At 35.0% G+C, this 25,231-nt stretch overlaps 1 protein-coding gene across 1 annotated transcript; it reads left to right on the plus strand.

Moving 5' to 3' along the window:
* Positions 1–3,413: 3,413 nt before the first annotated feature.
* Smp_125460 (putative zinc finger protein) lies at positions 3,414–23,419 on the plus strand. Its single transcript, XM_018796284.1, has 8 exons — positions 3,414–3,427; positions 5,819–5,899; positions 5,936–6,179; positions 6,230–6,329; positions 11,986–12,185; positions 14,102–14,185; positions 19,475–19,855; positions 21,971–23,419. Exons 3-8 carry the CDS (start codon positions 6,164–6,166, stop codon positions 22,306–22,308), a joined length of 1,119 nt encoding a protein of 372 aa, XP_018650512.1. The 5' UTR covers positions 3,414–3,427; positions 5,819–5,899; positions 5,936–6,163; the 3' UTR covers positions 22,309–23,419.
* The last annotated feature ends 1,812 nt before the right edge of the window (positions 23,420–25,231 follow it).

The following is a 25,231-nucleotide window of genomic DNA, read 5'->3' on the forward strand; positions in this document are numbered from 1 at the left end:
CCTTGTCTCGAATAAGTTCCTTGAACAGTTTCCAAGGAATCGACCTTCTTAAACTCGCTCGGCTTCAAAAAGAAGACATTGATCTTCAGCATGAGTTATCCTCGACAACTCTTAAACTAAGTATTAAGCAGATGGGAACAGGTAAGGAAACCTTACTCTGTGACACATCTACAGGTAGGGATCGTCCAATAGTACCAAAACATTATCGACGCAGCGTCTTCAATACGTTGCACAATCTTTCTCATCCAGGTGCTCGTGCAACAGTCAAACTTATAGTCGAACGCTTTTGTTGGCTTGGCATGAATAAAGATGTGAGGGAGTGGGCACGCTCCTGTGTAAGCTGTCAGAAATCTAAGGTCATAAGACACAACAAATGTCACTTAGGCTCTTTCAAAACCCCTGACGCTCGTTTCGACCACGTCCATCTAGATTTGGTAGGACCATTACCCGACTCGAATAGATACTCATATCTCCTAACATGCGTAGACCGTTTTACTCAATGGCCAGAAGCAGTACCGACTACGGACATTACTGCTGAAGCAGTGGCCCGCGCTTTCGTCGAACGATGGGTAGCAAATTTCGGCTGCCCTTCCACGATCACTACAGACCGCGGACGCCAGTTCGAATCTGGACTTTTCCGTTGTCTGACCACACTATTAGGAATCACGCGCTTCCGAACGACCGCCTAACACCCACAAGCAAACGGGTTGGTAGAACGTTTTCATCGACAACTAAAAGCTTCATTATCAGCTTCAAACGTTTCACTGTGGACAGACGCTCTTCCACTCGTCTTGCTAGGTATCCGCAATGCAGCGAAAGCTGACATTGGATACACGGCATCTCAACTCGTTTACGGAACGACACTCCGACTCCCAGGAGAGTTCGTGGATCCTCCAGTTTCTTCATTGAACATGGATCTAAACTGTTACACGAGTAGGCTTTCAAACGCTATGCGTTCAGTTAAACCTGCTCACACTCGACCTCAATCAACTGATGTTTTCGTTCAACCTGAATTACGACATAGTACACATGTCTTCGTTCGTCGAGACTCACATCGACGACCTCTCAAATCAGCATACGAAGGACCCTTCAAAGTTCTTCAACGCGAACCTAAGTACTATGTAGTCGATAAGAACGGCACGAACGATAGCATCAGTATCGATCGACTCAAAGCAGCGTACTTAGAAGGAAACCCTACGTCGATTTTCCTTCAGTACAAGCAAACGACACAGCTACTACACTCGTAGTACCCTACACGACAATCGACACACAACTTGAAACTTCGCCAACGTCGATAGATAAACCTAAAACAACGCGTTCTGGAAGAAGAGTAAGATTTCCAGAACATCTTAACGAATGTTGCACGTAGGACACAGGCATTATCTTGAATTACCCTTTCATTGTTTATCATAAAATTTTTTTTTAATATGCTCATTTTTTATTTATATAAAAAAACCAAAAAAAACATTTTAACTTTTTTTGAGCGTATATATATATTTTTTTATATATAAAAAAACCCAAAAAAAACCATTTTTTTTTCCGATCGCTTTTACGCTGTTTGTAAGTGTATTAGCTTATTTTTTTCCGCTCATCTTGTGTCCTTACGCAAGTACGAGTGTATTTTCGACATGCACTCACACGTTTTATTTTTCCTCTTTTCCAGGACGGCTGGAAAAGAACGACGAAGTTTCGCAAGGAACCGAAATTTTCATTGTACTATATTTCTTTATTGCTATGTTGTACATTTTGGTCCCATAGTTTAAGGAAAGACGACCAGACGCTGCTAAACGAAGCAAGCTATCAGAAGAGTGTTTACCAACGACAAACTCGTTGGGTTTAAACTTCTGGCTGGTCACGTCTTAGGGGCATCACTACCTCACTAGGGAGGGAGTGATCTGTAGCTGTTAATAATTCCCCAAAATCAATAGCTCATTAAGTGTTCGACATTGGATGCTGACCACGTTGTTTAAGTGGACTTGTTTAGCTGAAGGCTTTCGGTCATGCATCCGCAACAGATCACGTTGCAACACGGCGTGGGACACAGCTCCTACGTTACAATAGCCAGTTAAGAACGAAGTCTCTCGATATATTGGTAACGAATCAAATATATCTTTCCTGTCTCTTCTCGTCTGACTTCTGGTTTCTATCCGACTGGGAACGAACGATTATAGAAGATACTACTGGTTGCTAGTTGCAAAACTAGAATATCCGTTGTATCCTCAATATGAATGCGAAGCAACATTTTTTAGACAAGCAGTGAGCAAACTTCTGTGTTAACAATATAAAACAGAAGCAATCAACTTACAAAGTAACCATCAAAGTATGATGATTAAGTATGGAGATTGCCAGAGAAAATACTAAATAAAGCAAACATGAAACAGTTTCAACATTTTCGTGATGTTATTCAGTTTCAGGATCATTAGGTATCGAGACAAATGACAACTAGAAACAAGTCAGCAAATAGGACTCACTTTATGATAAGGATGAGTATAGAAAAAATCTTTTATGTGGGGAGTCTTCTTTTCAGAAACTTAAAACAATTAGTCTTTTTGGTAAATTTCGTTAATGCAATGAGAAGACGAAAGTTGCATTTGCGCGATACATTTCGAACAATCTGATCACAATTATACTTGTTAAGACATTTTTAAGTAAAAACTGAAAGGTCAACTAGACATATTAGAGGTAAGCCGTTATAAAGAAAAATGAAGCACACAAAAACAATGTGATGACCCCTCTGGATAATAAATCAGTATGACTGTGGTAGGGTTAAGGGTAAGAACAAAATTGTTTTTGAACATATAAAAGGGTTTTCAGTTTCCGTATGGCCAAGGCTTCAGTAAACCTAAGTATGCGCCCTTGGAGGCTTTTATACAACACTACAAATGTTGACTTGATATTACCTCACGACCAGTCTCAACCAAGTGTTTCGCAATGGAGGAAGGCGTCTTGTTTTTGCAGTCATTTGGGTCTAGATCAGTATGAGTGCACTTATTTTGGGGGATTATTTACCACTACAAGCCCAGTAACATTTAGAATCATTTGACTTAAACTTCTTATCGAGATTATCAGGACTGTTGCAGGAATAAAGTGTTCATTCACGAAGCCACAAAGTCCAAATATCACTAAATGTCATTTTGGACTTTGAGAACTCAACGGACTATCGCCTTTTTATACAGATGTTACTGGAATTGCTCGCTTTACAAACCTGGTTACATAATGTCAAACGCGGGGCCTTATGTAACCTATCTAAGTCGTACAATTTACCAAGTATACGAAATACACTTATTGTAATTTGAAATTGATTGGCCAGTCAAAGAAACCCGCGGACTTTGCGTTTCTGATGCTACTCGTAGATTTCCTTAGAGTTATCTCGGGAAGTGTGTTCCTTCTTGGAATAGTTTCGACAGAATCAAGGACCTATGTAGTGGTAAAGTCAGATGATTTTTGTTATTCCGTGTCCGAAACCATTCTGGGGTCTCTGACCAAAGTTTAGTCGCATAGGATGAGAACTGATAACTTGTAATATTGTTTTATGTGAACATAGCGTATCATATCAGTGACTTTTTCATTATTTTCGAATTAAATCTCAGGGATTTTACATTTGAGCGAGGTATCTGATCGTATTTACTCGATTGTATGAAGTACGAAGACTAAAAATGCTGTTCAGCCGCTATCAATTAAGTAAATATTATATCAAACTCAAAAAATTGGATTAATAGAATAGGTATTGGAGTCACTAGTTTTCATTTCTAGTTGGCGGTGTCATTTATGCAGCTCGGTCGTCAGCACATCACACGGCACTGTGTTAACTCGAACTTCCAGACTACATTAGTGGGACGAGATGAAACTAACCAGATGGATAGAAATCATTTAGTTATTAATGGTGATGGGAAGGACTTAGTGTTGATAATACAACCCATAAAAAATATGCATATGTACCCAACTCATACTCATGTCATACTGTATGGAAACCATTTAACGCTTCATTAGCTTGTACTATCACCATATAGTGGCGTTTTAACATTTTCCAGAGACTAAGTCTCATGGTAAAAAGTGATGAAGAAGACTGAATGGTTTATTGGCTTCGGTCTGAATCACGTCTTGGTTGAGGTCTCTGAAGAGGTCACTCGTTTTAACATAACTCATTAAGTACAGGTTTATATACTCGAATTTGAATTACACCCTTATCTAAAAGCTAAGGGCACTATCATGTTAGTCAAGGATCACCTGGACCTGTCATCGAATTGTCAAAAGTTGAAAAATCAGCACCTCTCATCTCCGTCTATATTGCTGCACCATACTGGTTAGCTAGCATGAGTATGTGAAAAGATGCCTGATATCCCAAGACAGGAAATCAATCCAAGGAGTTCTTAACATGTTTGAGATTTGTTGGGAGGTGTATGTTTCCTGACAAAAGGCCTTTAGAAAGGCGGGTTAAGAGATGTATTAGTTTAGGGGGTATGCATCCTTCTGTAAACCCTCCCTTTGAAATATATCTCAAGAAGTAGCTGTAATTATTTTTTGAAGCTAACTCCCACTCGTTGATAAATAGATTTGAAGTCGATAGCTGAAAAGTTGGTTCTGGGCTTGTTATTGCTATTTTTTCACTAAATTTCCTGTCAACAAAGCTTAAAGCCTATATCATCAAATGCAAAATCACTATCAAATAATTTGAAGATTGTAATTAGGTTGCCTCAGGTCCGTTTATGTGGTCTATTGTCTTTCAGGAAACTTGAAATTTCAGCGACCAACTTAATTGGAGTTTCTCCAAACAGTTTCCTGCAATTCTTTGACATTGAGACATGGTCGGCCAAATATTGCGTTCATTGTTATAAATATTTTGCCATCTAGTTGATTCAGCACTACATCTTCCTCATTGGGTCCGGAAACAGTCTACTCTCACTCTGCCATGTATATTTCTTAAGTTGTGACTTGTAATTACTCTCAAATCATTCATACCCAGCATCTTTTAAGATGCATTTGGGAGTGTTAGTATTTCCCGGGTGCTTGAACGTTCAGCTAACCTTTTCATATTTTTCTAAAGCTTTGTAGTGTACAACTCGTTTTGTATCGCCCTTGATATTGTTGGTTTATGATTAGGCCGATTACTAAGTAAGAGTTGCGAGACTATATAAACTCAAAACAAATAACTCACCACAAAACTACTTTTATAAACTACTTTATAAAACTCAAGGTTAACCCGTTCTCTCTTCCTTCCAACTGGGGTGTTGTTTATGTTTAGGGGGTTGTTTCTTATACTGATCTTGCTGAGATTGAACACTAATCTGATATGTGAGGCGTTAACGAAAACCTGATTTCAATAAACACCACAGTAGATTGTGCATGTAATTTTCAGGTTCGGCAGTAATTTCAAGGGCTATGCAGTTAGAAATCCATTTATTCGGAGATAGCAATATGCGGTTGGATATATTTCATGTGCAAAATATCAATTTAAGAGCATTCGAAGTGCATAAATCACAAAAAATAAATATCTTAGCTTTTTTTGTTCCCCCAAAACAAGTAATACCAAACGTTTCGAAAGCGTATCACAATATTACATGAAACGAAGTTCTTAGGGACAAAAACTAAGGCAATCTTGGCGGAAAGGAAGAAGGTAGAAGTTACAAAAAGTCATGTGAAAGAGATTATTCCACTGTTTCAGTTAAATAGTTACATGTATGGTGGGAAAAATGTATTCGGCAAAATCTTTAACTTTTCTTCCGAACGACCGATATGTATGAACTAAATTAAAACTACTGATTATCTTTTGAATCATTTTGCGGTCTGCTTCAATACTTGCAGTTTTATCTCTTTTTAGCGTAATCTACCCTTTGATGGAGTTGTAGATAGTTTCTCGGATGCTGTTAGCCTGTTTGGACCCGAAGTTTTCCACAGAGATGTGAGTTTTTATCGTATATACTTACTTCATTTCAAGGGTTACTTAGTAATTGCAAGCCCAATTAACGGATGTTCGTTAATTCAATCTCCACCTATTAATATTAGCTCAGGAGACTTTAACAAGAGTTCATCTGTATCTTTTGTCTCGTATTTTGCTTTAATTCAACGCGGTGGATGTGATTTTGATGTAAAGGTGTTGAATGCTCAACAGAAAGGCTATACTGGAGTTATAGTTTTCAACACAATAAATGACAAAATATTTCCTATGAATGGCGGTGAACGTCAGTCCACTACATTGAAGTTAACTCTTTAATGATAATTTTCCTTACAGGTGCTAGTCAAATTTTAATTCCATCCGTTATGGTAGATAAACGTGCTGGGTTAAAATTAATGAATTACTCTGTCAATAGTTCTATTAATAGCCCAAAAGAGTAAGTGCAACTTATCATTGTAAAGTCTTTCATTTAATGATACCAAGCATTTTTCACATATAAATCTGCCAAATTATATTCACGCGAGCTAATATCATTCCATCGCAGACATCCAGGACTAAAGTTTGACCTTTGTCGGCATATGTGCATCCTAAAATAATGGCTGTCCACAGCCTTTTTGTTTTACAAGTTTTTAGTATATTTGGATTGTGTCCAGCGATAGAAACCAGGTTATCAGTTTTATCTTATTTGACCAAGATTCAGTTATGAATATCAACAACCGGATAGTATAACCTATTATGAATAAACACATCCTGTAGACAAGTTATTGGCTGTTCCTACTTATCAAGGGAACCGATATCAAAAATTTAGTTAGTGAGAATATTTCAGAAAAAGATGAGATAGTAATCCACTCAATCCAGGAGACTGGAACAATAGGTAGAATACTTTTAAGAACGGTGTAACTGTTCTCCAGCTGCCCTTCATTTGTCTACTACCGGAAAACCTGAATAAAATGTCCACATAAACCCTCAAACTCTTGAAGAAATAGAAAATGCCATGGCTAGTCTCAGTGTGAGGGGAAGCAGCGGGTCCTAATGGGCTAACACCGGAGATCTTTGGTAACAGTGGTCCACTTTCGGCTTTTAGGTTCACTGAGATCTTAACTAGAGTTTGGGAACTAAACATAATTTTATCTGACTGGTCTCGATCGCTAGTGGTCCCAGTTAATAAAAAAGGAGAAATATCCTCTTATGATGATCACAAAGGAATCAGTTTGGCTAACGTAGCGTCTAAAATATTAACCTCAATAGCCATCCAAAGCTTAACCAGGGCTCCTGAAGAGCGAACTCAAGAGTAGCAAGCTGGTTTCAGACCCGGATTTGGATGTATAGACTATATATTCACCCTTTGCTAAGCTTTAGGAGATAGAAATATCTGCTAACTCCCAACCGCAGTTGTATTTCTCGGCCTTCAGGCAGCATTTGACTCCATAGATCGATGGATTTTATGTCAGAGTTTACCATTGAAACACGTACTAGGAAAGCACGTTAACCTTGTACAGGCCCTTTTCTCTAATACTACTGGTCAAGTAAAAGTTTATGGCGAATTGTTATCTGATTTGTTAACTTCAAATCGCTTTCTTCAGGGGTTTTCCATTTTCTTTGTTTTTACTTAACTTTGCCATATATATTCTTTTAATAATAATACATCGTCTGACATTTTGGAAATTGTTCTTCTATTAGGAGTTTTGCCTTTTGACTTAAAATATGCAGATAATAGTTTTGCTCGGTAAACATACTGACAAAATGCAGTCTTCTGACCACCTTAAGCAATAATCCAAACATGTTTGGTATATGTTTCTGTCTATTTGAATTCAAAATCTTGATTACTTCACTCATCTTGAAAGTCTCGTCAGCCCTGGTGTGTTGGTGTCTGATGAACTCTCGCCACCGATTTAGGAAGTTTTGTTAGCTCTTGCCAACTTGTGCCACTTGTTGCATAGGCGAGATTTCCGTCTACCGATTAAAGGACGAATTTACTGTCCATCAGTTCGCTCTGTTTCACTTTAGGGCTGTGAAATGGGCTTAAAAATAGTGGATATTCGTGGATTACTAGTATTCGATCACAGCTATCTTAGAAACATCGGTTAAGTTGGGAATACCGAGTAAATGATTCTGAGGTTACGTGCTTAGTACTAGGTGAGTATGGCTAATTGATTGACGAGATACTGAATTTTATCGACTAAGATCGTTAGGGAATGTATCACGTATGTCTATTTACCGACTACCTCGACGCGCAATGATGACTGGTGTAGGAGTGTGTTGGAACAAAGCTAGGGATACCCAAACTAAGACATAGTGTCAGTCCATGAAGAGACAGAATATTGGACTGAGCCATGTAGTTAGGTGGAGACTACCTTGTTAGAGTCCGTGTGATTATCGTTACCAATATTTAAAGGTTTTGAATGACATAGCTCAAAATAATTGGTAATGGTTCATGTGTATTCACTCTTTTTCTTCTCTTAGATCCCGGGTTTTTAAGTTCCTCATATATTTTTTTCACTATTTCACTAATTTGCCTTTTTTCGGGTTGTACCATCGATACCTAATTTTATCTATTGTCATTAATACTATCACTACCTCTGTTACTTTTGGATTCGTCCTAGTAATTTCATCTTACTGTGCCAATGAGGTATGATAACTCGAATTGATACGCATATGTATGAGGTGCTACGTTTCACTTGATTAGGGTCGGAAACCAGGTTATCAAAACTTAGAACTTGATACTTCGGACTGTTTGCATAATAGTTTACTGTTTTATCAGTGAAAGGACAAATTAGACTCCACCCCGCATATTTAAATCAGTAAAAGACATGTAATTAATATAAGATCTGGCTAAACCGTTTACCGATTCAACTTCCGACACCTATTATCTACATAACAAGGAAAATTAATTTCACTAAAAGTCAAACTGAATACTTGGGCAAAGTTATACATAGTTATAGCTGTGCTAAAGGGAGATGAACCAAAATGTCCTTAAGTTGATCGAAATTTCCGGCGATATCAGTTTTATAGGAGGAGAAGAAGGGTCAGTAAACGAACTCATTTCTGAATGTTTTAATAGGCTGATCAAATACAAGAACATTGAAAACACATGCAAGACCAAACCTCATAAATCAAATGTTTAGTTGTCAACCTGACAGCACACAAAAACATCTGTTTACATAAATTAATTAGAAAAGCCAAAGCTGAATACTGGATTCTCACTGCGCGTCAAAATGACCGTTTTCCTTAAAAATAACTGCCTCTGTAACTTCATGAGTACGTTTCGAATACATCGGGATACTATAGTAAAACCGCTCTCAAAAACAAACCATCATACTATATGTAAAATCAATCTATCTCACAGACCAACACAATTATTAGTAGGCGCAACTGTAAATCTAGATAAATATAACTTTAACTGCAAAACAGCTTGCACTGACTGAGAAAGGTACCACATTGAACTATGTGAACACCATCTTTACTTAATCATATACAAATGTAGACTACGAACGAAACGATATTACGATATGTTATCACTCATATCAGTGCACTCAGGAGGGCATTCATGGATATGGATCCAATTACATAAATGTCAAAATTCCGGACGGAGAACATTTTAAGAATGCAAGAGAATTTCTGGAACCATGGTATTCAAATCGATTTTCAGTCGGCGTAAATCCAATTTATCAATCTATCTAAAAATAGTCTGTCAATCAGTCAAATCATTAGATTTTGACCGAATAAAACGGTCAACAAAGATGTAGACTCAATATAGTCTGCGGATAGAACCAATCACGAATTAACTCACTACAACAGAATGATTTAACAAATACGAAGTAATTAGGAATATTACCCTTTGAAAAAAGTGTTAATGATGAGGATGAAGCTCCATAATTAAACCATCCATTTTGAAAGACACACCACCACTAAATGTCCCTTTTGTTTTATACAAAATCAAGCAAGTAGTAGTAAATAAGCTTTTAATGTTACATTGCTTTTCTCAGGTGTTCACAATATTTAACTTCACTTGAAAATATAATAAAAAGCGTAGAATGTGTTTCCATTGCCATTGAATTTCTGCCTAAATGGTTTTGAAATTCATTGATAACATTTTAAAGGTCAAGTTAGACTTTCAAAAACACAACTGTTTTATCTAACCTTGATAAGTAGCTTACCAAATATCTGTCACATCTTAATTCAGTCCAGACAAATTGCATGATAATTTTAGAAAACAAAAGATTTTCATCTATGTATCGAGTTCGTTCCTACTCATCATTGATTGGATCTAGCTAAATATTAACTATTGGTAATTATAGTCTAAAAAGTCATATGTTGAACTTCAATCATTCTTTTTCTACCAATATTGCACCAGCATACTTGGAAACACACTAAACATCCAGTCTTTCTTTGTTCTAGACCATGTTTCACTTATTCGTTGACTATTGTGTGTTTAGGTTTACTTTAACAGGGAAGTGACTTGCCCTATTCCATTTTTTTCCACATAAAAGGAATATAACCGTTTTAATTCGTGAGAGTTTGCATCTTCCCACTATTTCAGGTACATTCAACTGACGAATCTTAAATAAGACGAGAAACACAACTTGAATTCTGTTGTTAGTCACTGTTTAAATTTCTTTAAAAAATTGTGATTATGCTTGTAGTAATTTGACTGATTTACTTTATAACTGTCTCATTATATGGGTGGATGCATACAAACTTAGTGTTAATAAATCTCAGTCATATGCACTAAAAACAATCATTTGAATTATGGCTTGATATTTCAGTTTTTATTAGTTGATTAGTTGACTTACTGCATATTTGAAAAGAATTTTACAATTATAAGTCAATTTATAATGATTAAAAAAGTTTAAATTTATTCACTAATAATGACGTAGCAACTCCGCCTATAGCTCTTCTAATGTTCCCAAGCCCGGGTAAAGAAGCAGAGTTTGCTATCGGGTCAGTAACCTCATCCCGTAGAAAACAACTTTGCTGAAAAGCTTATTAGAAAAGACAGTTTGAAGGATTTAAAGTCTGCTCTGAGAGTTGAAGGATCTTCACGTAGAAGAATTATGACGCCTCATAATGAAAGCCGAGATTCTTCAAAAATCTCAAGGTCACTGCCCCTTCTAACAACAAGAGCAACAATTAATATAGGTGCATGGAATGTCCGGACAATGCAGGAGACTAGGAGGACCAATCAAATAGCTACGGAAATGAAGAAATACCACTGGTCGGTACTCAGAATCAGTGAAATCCGAGAATTCCTACAACTATAATCAAAATGTACAAGTATGTCTAAACAATTGTTTATTTAAGATACTGAATGTTGATTGGTCGGATATCATCAGCAGCAACCTACTGTTTGAGAGAAAAAACCAGCTTTCATCTGAAAAAGGAAAAGACGCCGTGGTGGCAGACCATAAGTTTAGGAAATCATCAGACTGCATCACGAGCCAAGCCTTAACTTGGAATCCTAAAGGAAAAATGAAAGAAGAAAGACCAAGAAACACATTACATCGGAAATCAGAAGCATATATCAAACGAATGAGTAGCAACTGGAAAAAATTGCGCTGGACAGAGTTGGATGGAGAATCCTGGTGTGTGGCTTATGTTTATCCACCCGGGATAACAGGCTTAAGTTGATAGGTAATGACACAACATATCAGAAAAAGATTTATTATTATCATCAGTCAGTTGGTCAGTGATATGCCAAGTAAAACCTGACATATATGTGCATCAGTCCTATTTGCTGTATTACCTTGGCACAGTGAGATACAATTATTTCAAGACAAATCCTAGAATAGTACGAGTAGTAGCATAGGTATAGAGAAGGTAAAAGTATATATAAGGTGGTTTCAGGATTAACTTCCTAAAAGAAGTCAATAAGTGAATGCACCTGCTCCATTGCGAACGATTCTAATCTATTCCACCCATAGCTTAACTATTGTTTACGATAACCACGTAGACCCCAATCAGGTAATCTTCACTTATCATCATAAGGCTATGCTTTTTTAGTTTTTTCCTTTAATTTTACTGCTCATTTTCTGTCTTCCTTAAATGGTATATTCTAATTTAATATTATAATTTTCAATACTTTCTATTTATAGATTTATGATAAGTATCGTAAGCTTTTATGGTTTACCATTGAAATATGTACTTCTCGCACTTTTGATTGTTGTTGGCATTTCGTTGTTGATCCTTGTAATTGCATTCACTATTCATTTATGCCGTTTTTGGCGTCGAATACGTCGTAGTCGTCTATCACGGCGACATTTACGTCGATTAGTCTTAAAACGTTTTAAAAAAGGTAAACTTTATTTGTGTCTTTACTGTTCGAATATATTTATTTTTTGTCTTTTTTTATTTAAACACATAAATATTGGTACAAAGGGGTACCAGATATATATGCGCCGCACAAATCTTATTTGATTTGTGTGAGGGCTGTGATACTGCCCGGGTGCCCAAACCGAAACAGGTGGTTTTCTTAGGGAACTACACCCGGAGCCTTTGACCTAAAGATCTGATCCACAAGGCAGTGGAGCATCGTGAGGAAATTCAGTTCCATGGTAGCCGATGACCAACGATTGATTCATACGCCATTTGTTCCCTCAGGATCCTGGAGCCCATGTGCACCATTGTTTTGGAATCAGGGTTTTCCAACTCCCCTAGGTGGATTTTCCGTGTCCACCAACCCAGTTAAAGCTCCGGGCATTCGCTTTTCGTCCTCTCAATTTCGTAAACAAAAGCCGTGGCGTGAGAAGGCAGTGAGTAGGACTTCCCTGGTAAAGGCTATATACGCGTGGCCATATATATATATATATATATATATATATATATATATATATATATATATATATATAATTTATTCAATTGTTTTCAAAATCCAATAGCTGGTGCATGTGATTGAAAAAGTTATTTCTTAATATTTACTTATTTCCCTTAACTTGTTCAATAAGAAGTAGTCCGTTTAATATTTTATTGTGACGGAAATCCTGTTACCAGAATGTTATTCAAAAATCCAACCTCAAATCGTACATAATCATCATGGTCGGTTTGAAAATTTGCTTAATAGTCAGCATTCAAACCACAAAATTGTCTTGAACTACTCTCCGAATTCGAATTAATCAAAACAACATATATAATTTAAAATAAGTACATCATTTAATTTGTACCGTAAATTAATTTGTTTTGACTGACAGACATTGGTTAATTACTTGAAATAAGTAGGTTGCGAACACCATACAGAAACGATATTTAATAGTAAGTGAAAAGATACATTGTTTAAACCTCACTACTGTAGAACCTCATACTGACTATTAACCATGTCAACTAGACTGTCGATCTTGCTATTCGGATTGGATGTATAACATAGCATGGTTGGAGTAATAAGAATATCGAATCGTTACTAAATTCGAAAAAGTATAGTATTTGTTGAAAGTAGACTCTGAATTCAAAGAACCACAGTTTTGATTAATCATAGAAACAAAGGGACAGAGGGCAAATTGAACAAAGTTTATTCCCCCTGTGATGCTTGCCTATATTGATATGTGCCTTTTTGATGTGAGACCTTTTGTGAATAAATACCATAGACTTTTACTCTTTTTTTTATGTATAAACTATAATTGTCTTCATTTCTCAGACTGTATCACATCCGTAAACTGACATAAGACACCAATGTTGCGTAGTTATGGTTGTGCTTACTAAACATTAGCTTTAGTTTTAAGTGATTTAAGTGGGTAAACCACTGAAAGGTTAGTTATCAAGTATTGCGGCTTGATCAACTGGGTAGTATTATTAGCCTTCATACTTTGAGTGTGGCTCTAACCCAAATACCTACTCTATGAGTTTATTTACATCGGAATTTTATGAAGCGTCCTAAAAGTTAGGGACTTTTTTTTCAGCGTTACCTTGGTGATAACTACTAAGTAGTGTTAGTAGTAGTTGTAGTGGTATGAAGTTTTTGTATTATTGTTGACCGTATAGGCACGTGTAGAAGTTTGTTGTTGTTCTCATGACGCATAAATCTGACACTTATTATCAAAAGCAAGGAAACATTCTTTCCTACGCTATGATACTGAATTTAAATTGAATATCTACTGTTTAATTCATTAATGAAACGGTTAATGAACCCTACTGTTTATTATCATCTGTCTAAAATGTATTTTTATTCGAATATACTACTATCGTTTTTTCCGACGATATATTTTTTTCTGAATAAACTAGGTCTGGATCCGTATGATGTATGTTGCATATGTCTAGAGGACTATGTGGATCGAGATAAGCTACGCCTATTACCTTGTCAACACGGTATGTTTATGCATTGATATACAACATTTCGTTCGTTTGATTCTGAGTCACTTTTTCTTGTTTTTGCTTATCTAGTACTTTTTCTTATTTTGTGAATTCATTCTTCCTACTTGAATCATATTATCAATGTCCGGTTTTTTCCACGATTGCTAATTCCGTTACCGTTTCTTACTACTACCCTGGGATTTGTCTTGATAATTTCATCTATGTCTTGATATGGTGTGATAACTCGGACATAGACATATATCCCAGGCTCTACGTTGTTTATAATTTACTGATTAATTGACTGACTAATACTGTTTAGATGAGGGCTAGTAATACAATCTGTTTATGCAAACCGAAGCAGGTGAAGTCAGTATTCAAACTTTCGTTCTACTGTTGTATCTCATAAAGTAATATTATTATCACAAATTTACGCTATAACAAAGATAAAGATTGATAAAAGTAATTGAAAGTAGATAATAAGTCATATTGGGCATATTTAAACATATGTTCCTTTTTTTCCACTCTATAATATTTTGCTGATTAGTTAAGCTACTATTTGGGAAATTTTACAAAACATTGTGGAGTAGCATAATATGTTGAATAAAGGAGGCTTCAAAAGTGCTATTTTTTTTTGCTAATAGTGACTATAGTAGATTTATAAGCTCCCTAGATTTTCTAAATATGACTACTGTTTCCATCTCGTTTGATTACCGTGTCTGTTTGTGGATAACCTTTATGAAATTTTCATTTTGGGTGATGTGTATGAATCACTAATATTTCGTTCTTAGACTTGGAGAATTTCGGTGTTTATAAATACAATTTCAATATTTTGAAGCATTAATGATTTAACTCATCAGTTTGATTATATATTGCAGATAGACATATTTTGGTGAGACTATAATTTATGGATGGAAGTCAGATCTAAAACTGAGTCTTGGATTTTGGCGTGGAATTCATCCGTGCATATAGCTAACTTACATTTTGGCATTACAGTTGATGAAAACCCTAATTCTGAATCCTTATCTCAATTTATAACATCAAGTTCTAGCCTTGATTTTTCACACTAACGTATAACCCTGTTTCGACCGTAGCAAGTGGTTGAAGTTTCTCAAGGACACTTTAGTATCGCTCACAGGACTCCCATAACTTATAGTCTCATCCATTTTCCTTATGATGTGATAGCTAATTTCAAATTCAGCTTGCTTAGATATTCGTTTCCAACAATCCATAAACTATTGTATAAGTATCTATCTATTAACAAAAATGATTTCTGGTTTTAAGATGTAAAAGGAATTCGTAAAACCAATGTGTAAAAAAGTCCAAATAGTTTTGACCCAATGGTGATTCTGTTTACGATCGTGCTCTATTTGTAGATGTCTTCAGAAGGCTTCCTTTTAAATTGGTTATCGTGATAGAGAAAGGACAGCGAATGGTTATTCTGGAAGCTTGAACTAGTTAAAACTAAATTATACTCAAATTCTCATAGTTCCAGATATAACTCATATTTTCTAATTCCATAATTGACAACTTTTTATCACCAACCTAGATAATTTTGTGCATCTAAACCTGCACATTTAAGTTCTCAGATTATAGCCACAATATCTGTCAAGAACGTTTGGTATAAACAAAAAGAAAACTAAAAAGACTTACTTCATTCAATAAATTAATTCTTTGTCGAGATTTCGGAGATAAGGATTAGTAGATTGAGAAAATATTCTGAGAAATTAAAATTTTAAAAATTCACGATTATAGGGGCAATATATATATATATATATATATATATACTGGCTTCTCAGAGTCACTTCTCAAGCTATTGGAATATTCCCAGGAGAATAATAGTTTCTGAGGCGGTTGAATAAACAATAAAACTTTCGTTTCTATAGTTTATTGTTATAAATATGTGAGAGGACTGTTAAAGATGTCATATTTTCGGTATAATTTATCCATATAGTCAAGCTGTTTATACAATAGTGTTTATTAGTAAGGCATTTGATTGTGTAACGGGTGACCTAGTGGTGTTATAACACTCAGCTTTCAACAAGTAGTAGGTTTCAATTTAGAACGTAGTTACTAAATTTCGGTTCGGGATACTGGATGGTATCAATCGTTCCCATACATAGTATATATGGTACTGTTGTACCTTGTTATTCATTACGGGCCTAGAATACTTGCGGAATTAACCATTGGGTCGTATAAAGAGAAACCGTAACATCTAACTTGATCAGTACTCTTTGTAACCGATGATGACAATACATTAGCACCTGACAGTTAACATAGAGGATAAACTGCAGAAAAACTTGGTTTTTGAGGTACGGCAACCAATACAGTACGAATTGGTTTAACTTAGCATACATAAATTTAGCGGACTAAAAGCGATGTCAAAGTCAGAAAAATGCAAAGATTATGCACATAATTAAATTAGAAAGGAAGGGTACTTGAGGTTATCATTTGTAGTAAGATTACAGGACCGTGAACCAAATTCCAGAAATCTTTTGGTCGTCTTAGCAGATTAATTGCTTTACATAAACACGCACTATATATATATATATATCACAAAGTATTGACTTCATTCTAGGCTTTTGCATTTCGCATCCATATTTTATTATGTTTTGGTGTTACTCTCCCTCGCTCAAATCATATGATTTAATGTAGTAGATAGACATATATCTGTGCTCCGTAAATTATTATTCAAGTTTGTATAAAAAACATGGAAATTTTTTTTTCCAAATTAAAGTCTGTGACTTGGAAAATATGCAAGAGATAGTTATCGATTTGTTTAATAGAAATATTTTAAAGTTTATTGTCTGGTTTTTTGTTTCTCTGTGTGTGTGTGTCTGCTTAGTACTTATTGTCCACCTACTTGTTTGTTTCCACTTCACGTAATCAACACATTCATGTATTTTCCTCTGTATATCCATAGAATGCTTAGAGTGTTGATTAGTAGTAATCGATTTGTTTTGATGATAAGTTACGCTAAATAGCACTCTGGGTTTGTCATTCAAGTTATCGTTTTCTCATTCATTTGTTAAATTACTGAAAATATACAATTGATATATTTAGTATCTAACGGTAGCACATTTCTTGTGTCACGTGCTTTGCACCTTCTAAGTTTAAATTATTTTTACAAAACTGGTAGAATTCTGTACCTGTAATCATTCTTGGCAGTTGACGATTAGAAGTAGTTGAGAAGTTTTTATATCTAGGTAGCTGTGTAAGTGCTGGTAGTGGAGTGACTAATGAGGTCAATTCACGTATAGTGAAAGTCATTGCTGCTAACGGCATCTTTCGCGCCTTCGTGATGTTGGTCTGGTTGTAAATGGTCGGATTTACGACGCGTTAATGAGAGGTGTTTTGTTCTATGCTTGTGAAACCTGGTTTCTCCGAGTTGACGATAATTAAATTTCACCATCTTGAAACACCGACCTCGGTGTCTTGGACATGTCATACGAATATCGTCCCAGAGAATTCCACTCCGTGCATTATTTACCGACAGTACGACTGGTGGGAAAGAGCTGAGAGGTGGTCAGCGTATGTTATTTATTTATTTATTTGAACATATAAATATTGGTACAAAGGGGCCCTGTATGCACATGTGCCACACAAGTCACTTGATTTGTGTGTGGGCTGTAATACTGCCCGGGTGCCCAGACCGAAGCAAAGGTCAGTGCATGACATATTGTCGTGGTATGGTAGAAAGCTATACCGGTCCGGGATCTGTTACTATTGTTATTTTTTATTTGAACACATTAGCATTTGTACGAGGAGGCAATAAATATATATGCGCCACAATAAAATCATTTAGTTTTTATGGAGACCGGGATACTGTCAGGGCACCCAAAATTCAGCAGTGATTTTCTTAGAGGGCTACACTCCGAGCCCTTAAACTAAAGCTTTCGTTTGATATGTGATTTACTGCCATATCCTTTTCTGTTCTAAAGCTATTAAAATTTAAACATAACTTTTTGTACTCCATTTTTCTACCCTAGTGTCCAGTTTAGATATAATTGTATTTTTTAAAATTGTTTGTTCGTTGTGGTCATGTTAGTCATCTGTTTATTCATGTATCTTACATTAATCTCGATTGGAATCGAGAGTCGGGAATAAATCGAGTGATATTCTAGTTGACTCGTCTTCTCTCTCTCGCGCGTTCTTACCAACCATGTAGGCGGTAGAATAGTTTTCGTCTCTACCCAAGGTCATTAGTCTCAATTCGGACTCACGCATTTCTAACCCCAAGGTTAAACCACTTAACCTATTATGTCATATCCTTAACCTATATTGAGATTGGTTCTCTCCTGTATATTATTTGTTAGACAGACCAAGGACGTAACAAGGTAGCGGAGGAACATTAGGAGATGCAGTTCCGTGGTGGTCGGTGACCGAGAATACGTTCATACCATATTTGTTCCCTCAGGATCCCATGTGCATCATTATTTTGGAATCAAGGTTTTCCAACTCCTCTAGATAGATCCACTCCACCCGTCACTAACCTGGTTAAAGCGCCGGACATTCACTTTTCGTCCTCGCAATTTCGTAAACAACACTCCTGCCACGAGAAGTCTGTGAGTAGGGACCTTGATAGAACTAATGAATAACAATGATAAGTAAACATCATTTGGATGATCCTATGCATCTTTGACTTGTTTGTCAGCTAACATAGAAGATAGAAGGGTAAGGATTGTTATCCCAGTTCATAAATGTGTATCGGATGAAGGTGGGGTGATAACATAAACTATTGACCTATTGTCACCTAATCACAGTTTAGTTAGATCATTATTATTGACTCGAAAAGCTGTACACTTCTGGCCTAACGCTTGAGAAACATGACAACTTTTGTTTATTTGAAATAGGTATGGTTTTGAGTTGTATGAAGCATTTCTTCGATTTGTAGTAAATCAATCCGGAGAATTGATAACTGAGTTGACCTTCAACTTTAAGGTCACTAGGCAGAGTGAATTTAAAAAGTACACATCAATTAATAAAAATAATTAAAGTGAAGAAAAGTTCAAAGACACTAAACATCTTATTTGTTAAAGCAAAGTTGTGGAGTGTTTTTTTTTCATATTTGATTTTTAACATGAGACTACAGATAGATATCAGAATGCATTTTATTTGCCACTTTCGTAGACACAAAATTCTACATGATCTCACTTTTGTCAAATATCAATTCATGTATAGACAGTTATAATGCACATTTTAAACAAATTTTTTATTATACAATCCAGTAAACTCTTGAAATTGACAAAGATGTATTATATAATTTGTTGTAATTATATTCTATTTGTATTCTTCAAATCTTTATAGCTTTTCATATGAAATGTATTGACCCTTGGTTACTATGTAATCGTCGACGTTGTCCAATATGTAATCAGATAGTTGAATTACCCGGCGCACCTTCAGTATCCGATGAAACTGAAATAGTAGAACCTAATAATAATGGTTCCTTATTATACATACCAAGAAGACTATTGAATCTCATTAGACGTCGTCCTCATGAATCAATGAGTGCTAGACGCCATTCGGTAGAATCCGATCAATCTAATGAACATTATCAAATTGATGAAGAGCATACTCCCTTACTACAAAGTGATACAATTCAAAACCATCATGTTTGTAGCGATAATGCCATACATAATTCCCCCCTGATATCAAGACGTTCTGAAATTCATTTTTCATTACAAGTTGGTATGTATACGCGTACTTTTTTACATTTTATTTTATACTTGAAATGATAAGTGTTCTATTTTAGTTTACGTTAACATTATCAATGGATCATATTTATTTTCGTAACGTTTTGTATTGGAAGTCTTCATTGATAATTGTAGCTTACATCATGTAGTAATTTTGTTTGTCTAACTATTGAAAGCTATGGAAGACTGGACAGTTGTTTCGCCCAACTAGTATGAAACTCATCAACAGTATATACCCACAATTCTGTCCAAGAGTAAACCTAGGACATTGAGATTTCGTCGCGACCTCGTCACTCTTAAACCCCTAAGTTGATATCCAGTAGTTCACAATTCCTATTCCAGTTAATTCGTGGTTATTTGAGGGTTATTTATCGCTAAATAGTAGGTTAAAATTTTCAAGAGATTTACTGTATATGTTTGAAACTCTCCACCTTTCAAAATTGGATGCGTTCATTAATAAATAAATGCTTATTTATATTCTAGACATTGAGTTCAAATCAGTTATGATGAAGTAAAGTCAGGTATTTCCTCCAAGACTTATTGTATCTACAGAAAGCGTGTAACAATTGTTAAACTAAACGTACTAATTGTATAATAAATATCGTATTTTGCGCGTTTGACCACATATTAATAGATGATTATTCACAAATCAACATGCTATGTTCTCATGATGACCCAACGTTACCAAATGTAAAGAAAGCACATAATGGTTCGGTAGATCTATCACCTAAGAGAATAGAGAAAAGCTTACCATCCTCGGGTAAACTAATGACATTGATCTACTGTACTATAATGCATAGGCTATCCAAATCATACTTAATTAGTTGGAAATTAACGTATATACTTTACACCTAAATCCGTAGTACGTTTACAAGACTGATAAGAGTCTGTCCTTGTATTCACTTTCTGTGCTGAACCTCTGAAAATAGTTTTGAATTTTCTGTATCTAATAGTTTTGTCAGCTCTTGTGATGGCTTGACTGCTGAGATCAGTCTACTGTTAATGAAGCCAGAATAGCTAATTTCAATCTGAGTCACTTTTCGCACCTTCATTATGTTAGCTGGGCTGTAAAATGTTGGGTTACAGTGCGTCACCGTGAACTGTTCTTCTCTCCACTGCGAGCATTTAACGACTTTGGGTTCACTCACCATCGTCTCCTGGGAAACGGTCACATCAGTTGGTAATATCATCTTAACAATACTGAGATTTACTGATGTGTTTAGATACTGTAACTATAATACAATTGATGTCACCAACTTTGGGATTTTGATCATGTATTACGAAGGTCGTTGCACCCTCATACTGTACATTATTTATTAGCTTTAGGATTGTGTGGGAAAATTGAGATGTTCAGTTTATCAACTGGTGTTGCAGTATTTTATATAACATATTAATTTTCATTGATCCTCCAAATCGGTTAGCTAATTTCATTATAAATTATGACTAAATAATTACTCCGTATCAATAAAAATGATATATTTCCAATATTCCAAATGCCCTGGTACGACCGAGAGTGGGGAGAATCCGCTCTCCCTCTCAAAATGCTCTCACATAGCCTGGCGCATATAACCTCTGCCAGGGAAGTCCTACTCACTGCCTTCTCGTGGCGGTGTGTTGTTTACGAAATTGAGAGGACGAAAAGCGAATATCTGGCGCTTTAACCGGGTTGGTGGACACGGGAATTCCACCTAGGGGAGTTGGAAAACCCTGATTCCAAACCAATGGTGCACATGAGCTCCAGGATCCTGAGGGAACAAATGGCGTATGAACCAATCGTTGGTCCCCGGCTACGATGGGATTGCATCTCCTTAAGATGCTCCACTGCCTTGTGGGTCATTAATTTAAGTCAATTTAAGAAAACCACCTGTTTCGGTTTGGGCACCCGTGTAGTATCACAGCCCTCACACAAGTCAAATGAGATTTGTGCGGCGCATATATATCTAGTGCCCCTTAGTACCAATATTTACGTGTTTAAATAAATAAATATCCAAATGAGTAGTAGATATTACGAATATATTACTTTATTTTTAAAAATCTGCTCAACGCTCATTTTATTTGAAATTTTCAAGTCAAACCTTGGTAAGTATTTTCAATTCTTTATTTTTTTTAGATGATGATGAAATGTTACATTCAGATTTAGTTGATCTAAAACAATCATCTGGTCGATCAAGTTCAAGTCCACCGGCCATTGAATCTTTAAATACTTGTAATGATTTAAATAATGATCCTTTCAATATATTTCCATCAACATCATCATCACATTTAATTCAACAAAAGTTATCTCCAAATTCATTAGCATCATCTATTGAATCAAAAACAAATATGCTTGAATTACCTCAAATGGCGATCACAGTTACACCAACTATATTATCAGCGCCACCAAAAATGATAACTGAAGATACAGGAGACGATTTATTAATCACTGATGTTAATGTAAAAACTGCATAAAAAAGATTATTCATAGTTATTTGAATAAATGGTGTTCTAAAAATTTTGATAATGATGAGATCGTAATTACCATTTTGTCACTGTATCCAAGTGAATACTCATACATATTATATATATATATATATATATATATATATATATATAGTATTATAATCTTGATTTCCAGTTATTTTCATTGAAATAAGTGTGCATATTATTAAGCTATAACTTCATCGTAATGATAGATAGCAAGAGTAATTATTTGTGTTATTTCTAACTAAATATATACCTATTATTATTATTACTACACATTGTGTTCACATTCAGATCAATGATTACCTGTAACTACTATAGTTCTTCCTGTCAATTTGTGTGTACGTGTGTGTGTGTGTATATGTCATACAAAATTAATTTCATATAGAAGAAAATTGTATTTTTATTAAATTTTACTGTAATAAGAATAATACTCATAACTGCTCCCATCAGATTCTTTTTGCTCTAATGTTTTTTTTCTTTTTTTGTTAATTCTCGTTTGTTTTCTCGTTTTTTTAGATAAATTACAGTGTTTCTCCCATAGTTATTTTTTTTTCGGAAAAACAAAAAAAAATTATTTTTGGGCTGTGTTGTATTTTAATTAATAATTATTATTATCATTGAATAAAAATTGAAATTTTTTGCACCTTTTCCATGTATATGATTATTAGTTCACTGTCAAGAAGGTGTCCAGTAGAGAACGATAGAAAAGAAAAAAAAAGTGAGGAGTATAATGTGCAGAGAGAGAATGAGAGGGAGGGAGACGGGTGACTATTCATTGAAACACTATTGATTTATTATCATAATTTCATTTCTTAAAAAAAACAGTAAAAATCAAACTAATCACTTAATCTCACAATCAGATATTCATTCTTTCTTCAGTTCGTTTACTTTTTCATTACCATTTCTCTCTATCTCTTTTTTTTGTATACCTATGTAAACGAAATAAATTTCTGTGTAATCTTTATGTAGTTGTGTTTTTTTTTAATTTATTTATTTATAGCTATTTATACTCTCTGAAAAATTCCCAACATATTGAAACACAGATATATCAACGAAGAATATTCTTTTCAATAAATTCTCTTCAGATTCTATAATTATATATTCATATTAATAATCCGAGAAGTGTCCAGGTTTAAGGCAAAATATATTGATTAATATTGTAGTATTTGAATTTAGGATTGTTTGTAATGTAAAATAATGATGATTAATATATCGTGTTAGCAGCAATCTAATTAAATCCTTCAGGTGGCCGAAACAATAGCTATTCGGATGAAAAAAGCCGGATGTTTGCGTCTAGATATAAATATATTCAACCTATCGTTTAACCGTGGCCAACTTCTAACCTAATTAATGATTACTTGATAATATTTAGACGTAATTCGATTAATGTTAATACAACCTTCTTTACATCTTCATAACTTAAATTTATCTTGGTCACACATCACTATTATGATTGTCATTATTATTATCACTATTGTTATCGTTATAATTACAAAAGTTGCAAACGCTTTGAGAAATTTATTCAGCATCCACCCCTTTTTTACTAATTTATACCCGATTCATATTATTCTACATAATACATGATTTCTGATTTGTACCCACATTACAATTCGTTTCTCCCCATATTGACCATATTCTAATCATTTAAAGCAGAAACTTATTCTAGTCAACACTTCATAATATTCATCCCAACACTAACGATTTCACTTTATTTTTTCTTACAAACAATCCTAAATTTATATTCTACGGTTTTATACAATGAATTTTGCCTCAAACTTGGTCACTTATTCGATTAGTAATTTGGATATATAAATGTATAACCTAAAAAGAACGTATTAAAAAGGATTTCAGTTATGTTGAATGTATTTTCATTGAACTCTGTCTATGTAATTCAATCACGAACTACATGGTGCTTGGCATAAATATCTATGAGCCAAGTCGCCACACCACGTTAGTACAGTAAGATGGAATTATCAAGATAAATATGATTCAATGAGAAATGAAATGTTGGAAAGCTTTAGATCTAGATTTAAGCAATGGCGAGTGGATATATCTTATTTCGAGCGATTTTTGAGCACTATCATCCACTGTCTCCAACCATTCATCACAATAGTCGCACAATCCCTAACCAAGTTAGTGTGGACCCACCAACACGGCTCAAACTAACAGTCAGTAAATCCATAGATTGATACCACATCTTTGTTTAGCCGCTCATGACTTTCTTCGAAACTACGCTAGCTACCATTGCGTGACGATGAGTTCATATTATATCATCAGATCGTATGTGTCCGTATACATAGTCTTGATCTGAATAAGTAGGCTAGTATACTTATAAATCAAGGGTCTAAGGTGAACATGTTGCTTTCAAAATGTGAATTTAATTTCATGTAAGGTTGTAAATATGTACTAATAAGGAGTTCTAAATTAAAACGAAATAATTGTTAGGCCCTCCTTTATTTTCAATTCCTACTAGCTGATATTGTTTCATATGGGAAATTAATTTTAAATTGAATAATTTCCACGAACCTTCACCTTAACTAGTTGATAAGCCTTTAATATCATCATTGCATTTTCACTTGTCTAGTGTCGAGACCATGTAAATGTGGGCTTCTTTCAAAGAACTCTGACAATTAATTGATACATTATCCATTTTAGTTTCATCCTACCCATGAAATAAATGATAATTAGAATTTATGAAGTATGCAATGCTGCTTCCTAATGTCGTTTTATTGTTTCTAAGAGATCTATTTTTTGGCTAGTTTATTCAACTTGACATGATTGCAGATAGTTTTTAACTTCACTAAATCAATTACTGAGGAATCAATCTGTCGGTAGTTAAAGAGTTTATATTCTCTTATTCAGCTGTAAATTGATTAGCTTGTTTTCATACGGGTTCCTTGTAGGTAGA

Source organism: Schistosoma mansoni, chromosome 2 (genome assembly GCF_000237925.1).
Source record: "Schistosoma mansoni strain Puerto Rico chromosome 2, complete genome".
In the NCBI taxonomy this organism is placed as follows: domain Eukaryota; kingdom Metazoa; phylum Platyhelminthes; class Trematoda; order Strigeidida; family Schistosomatidae; genus Schistosoma; species Schistosoma mansoni.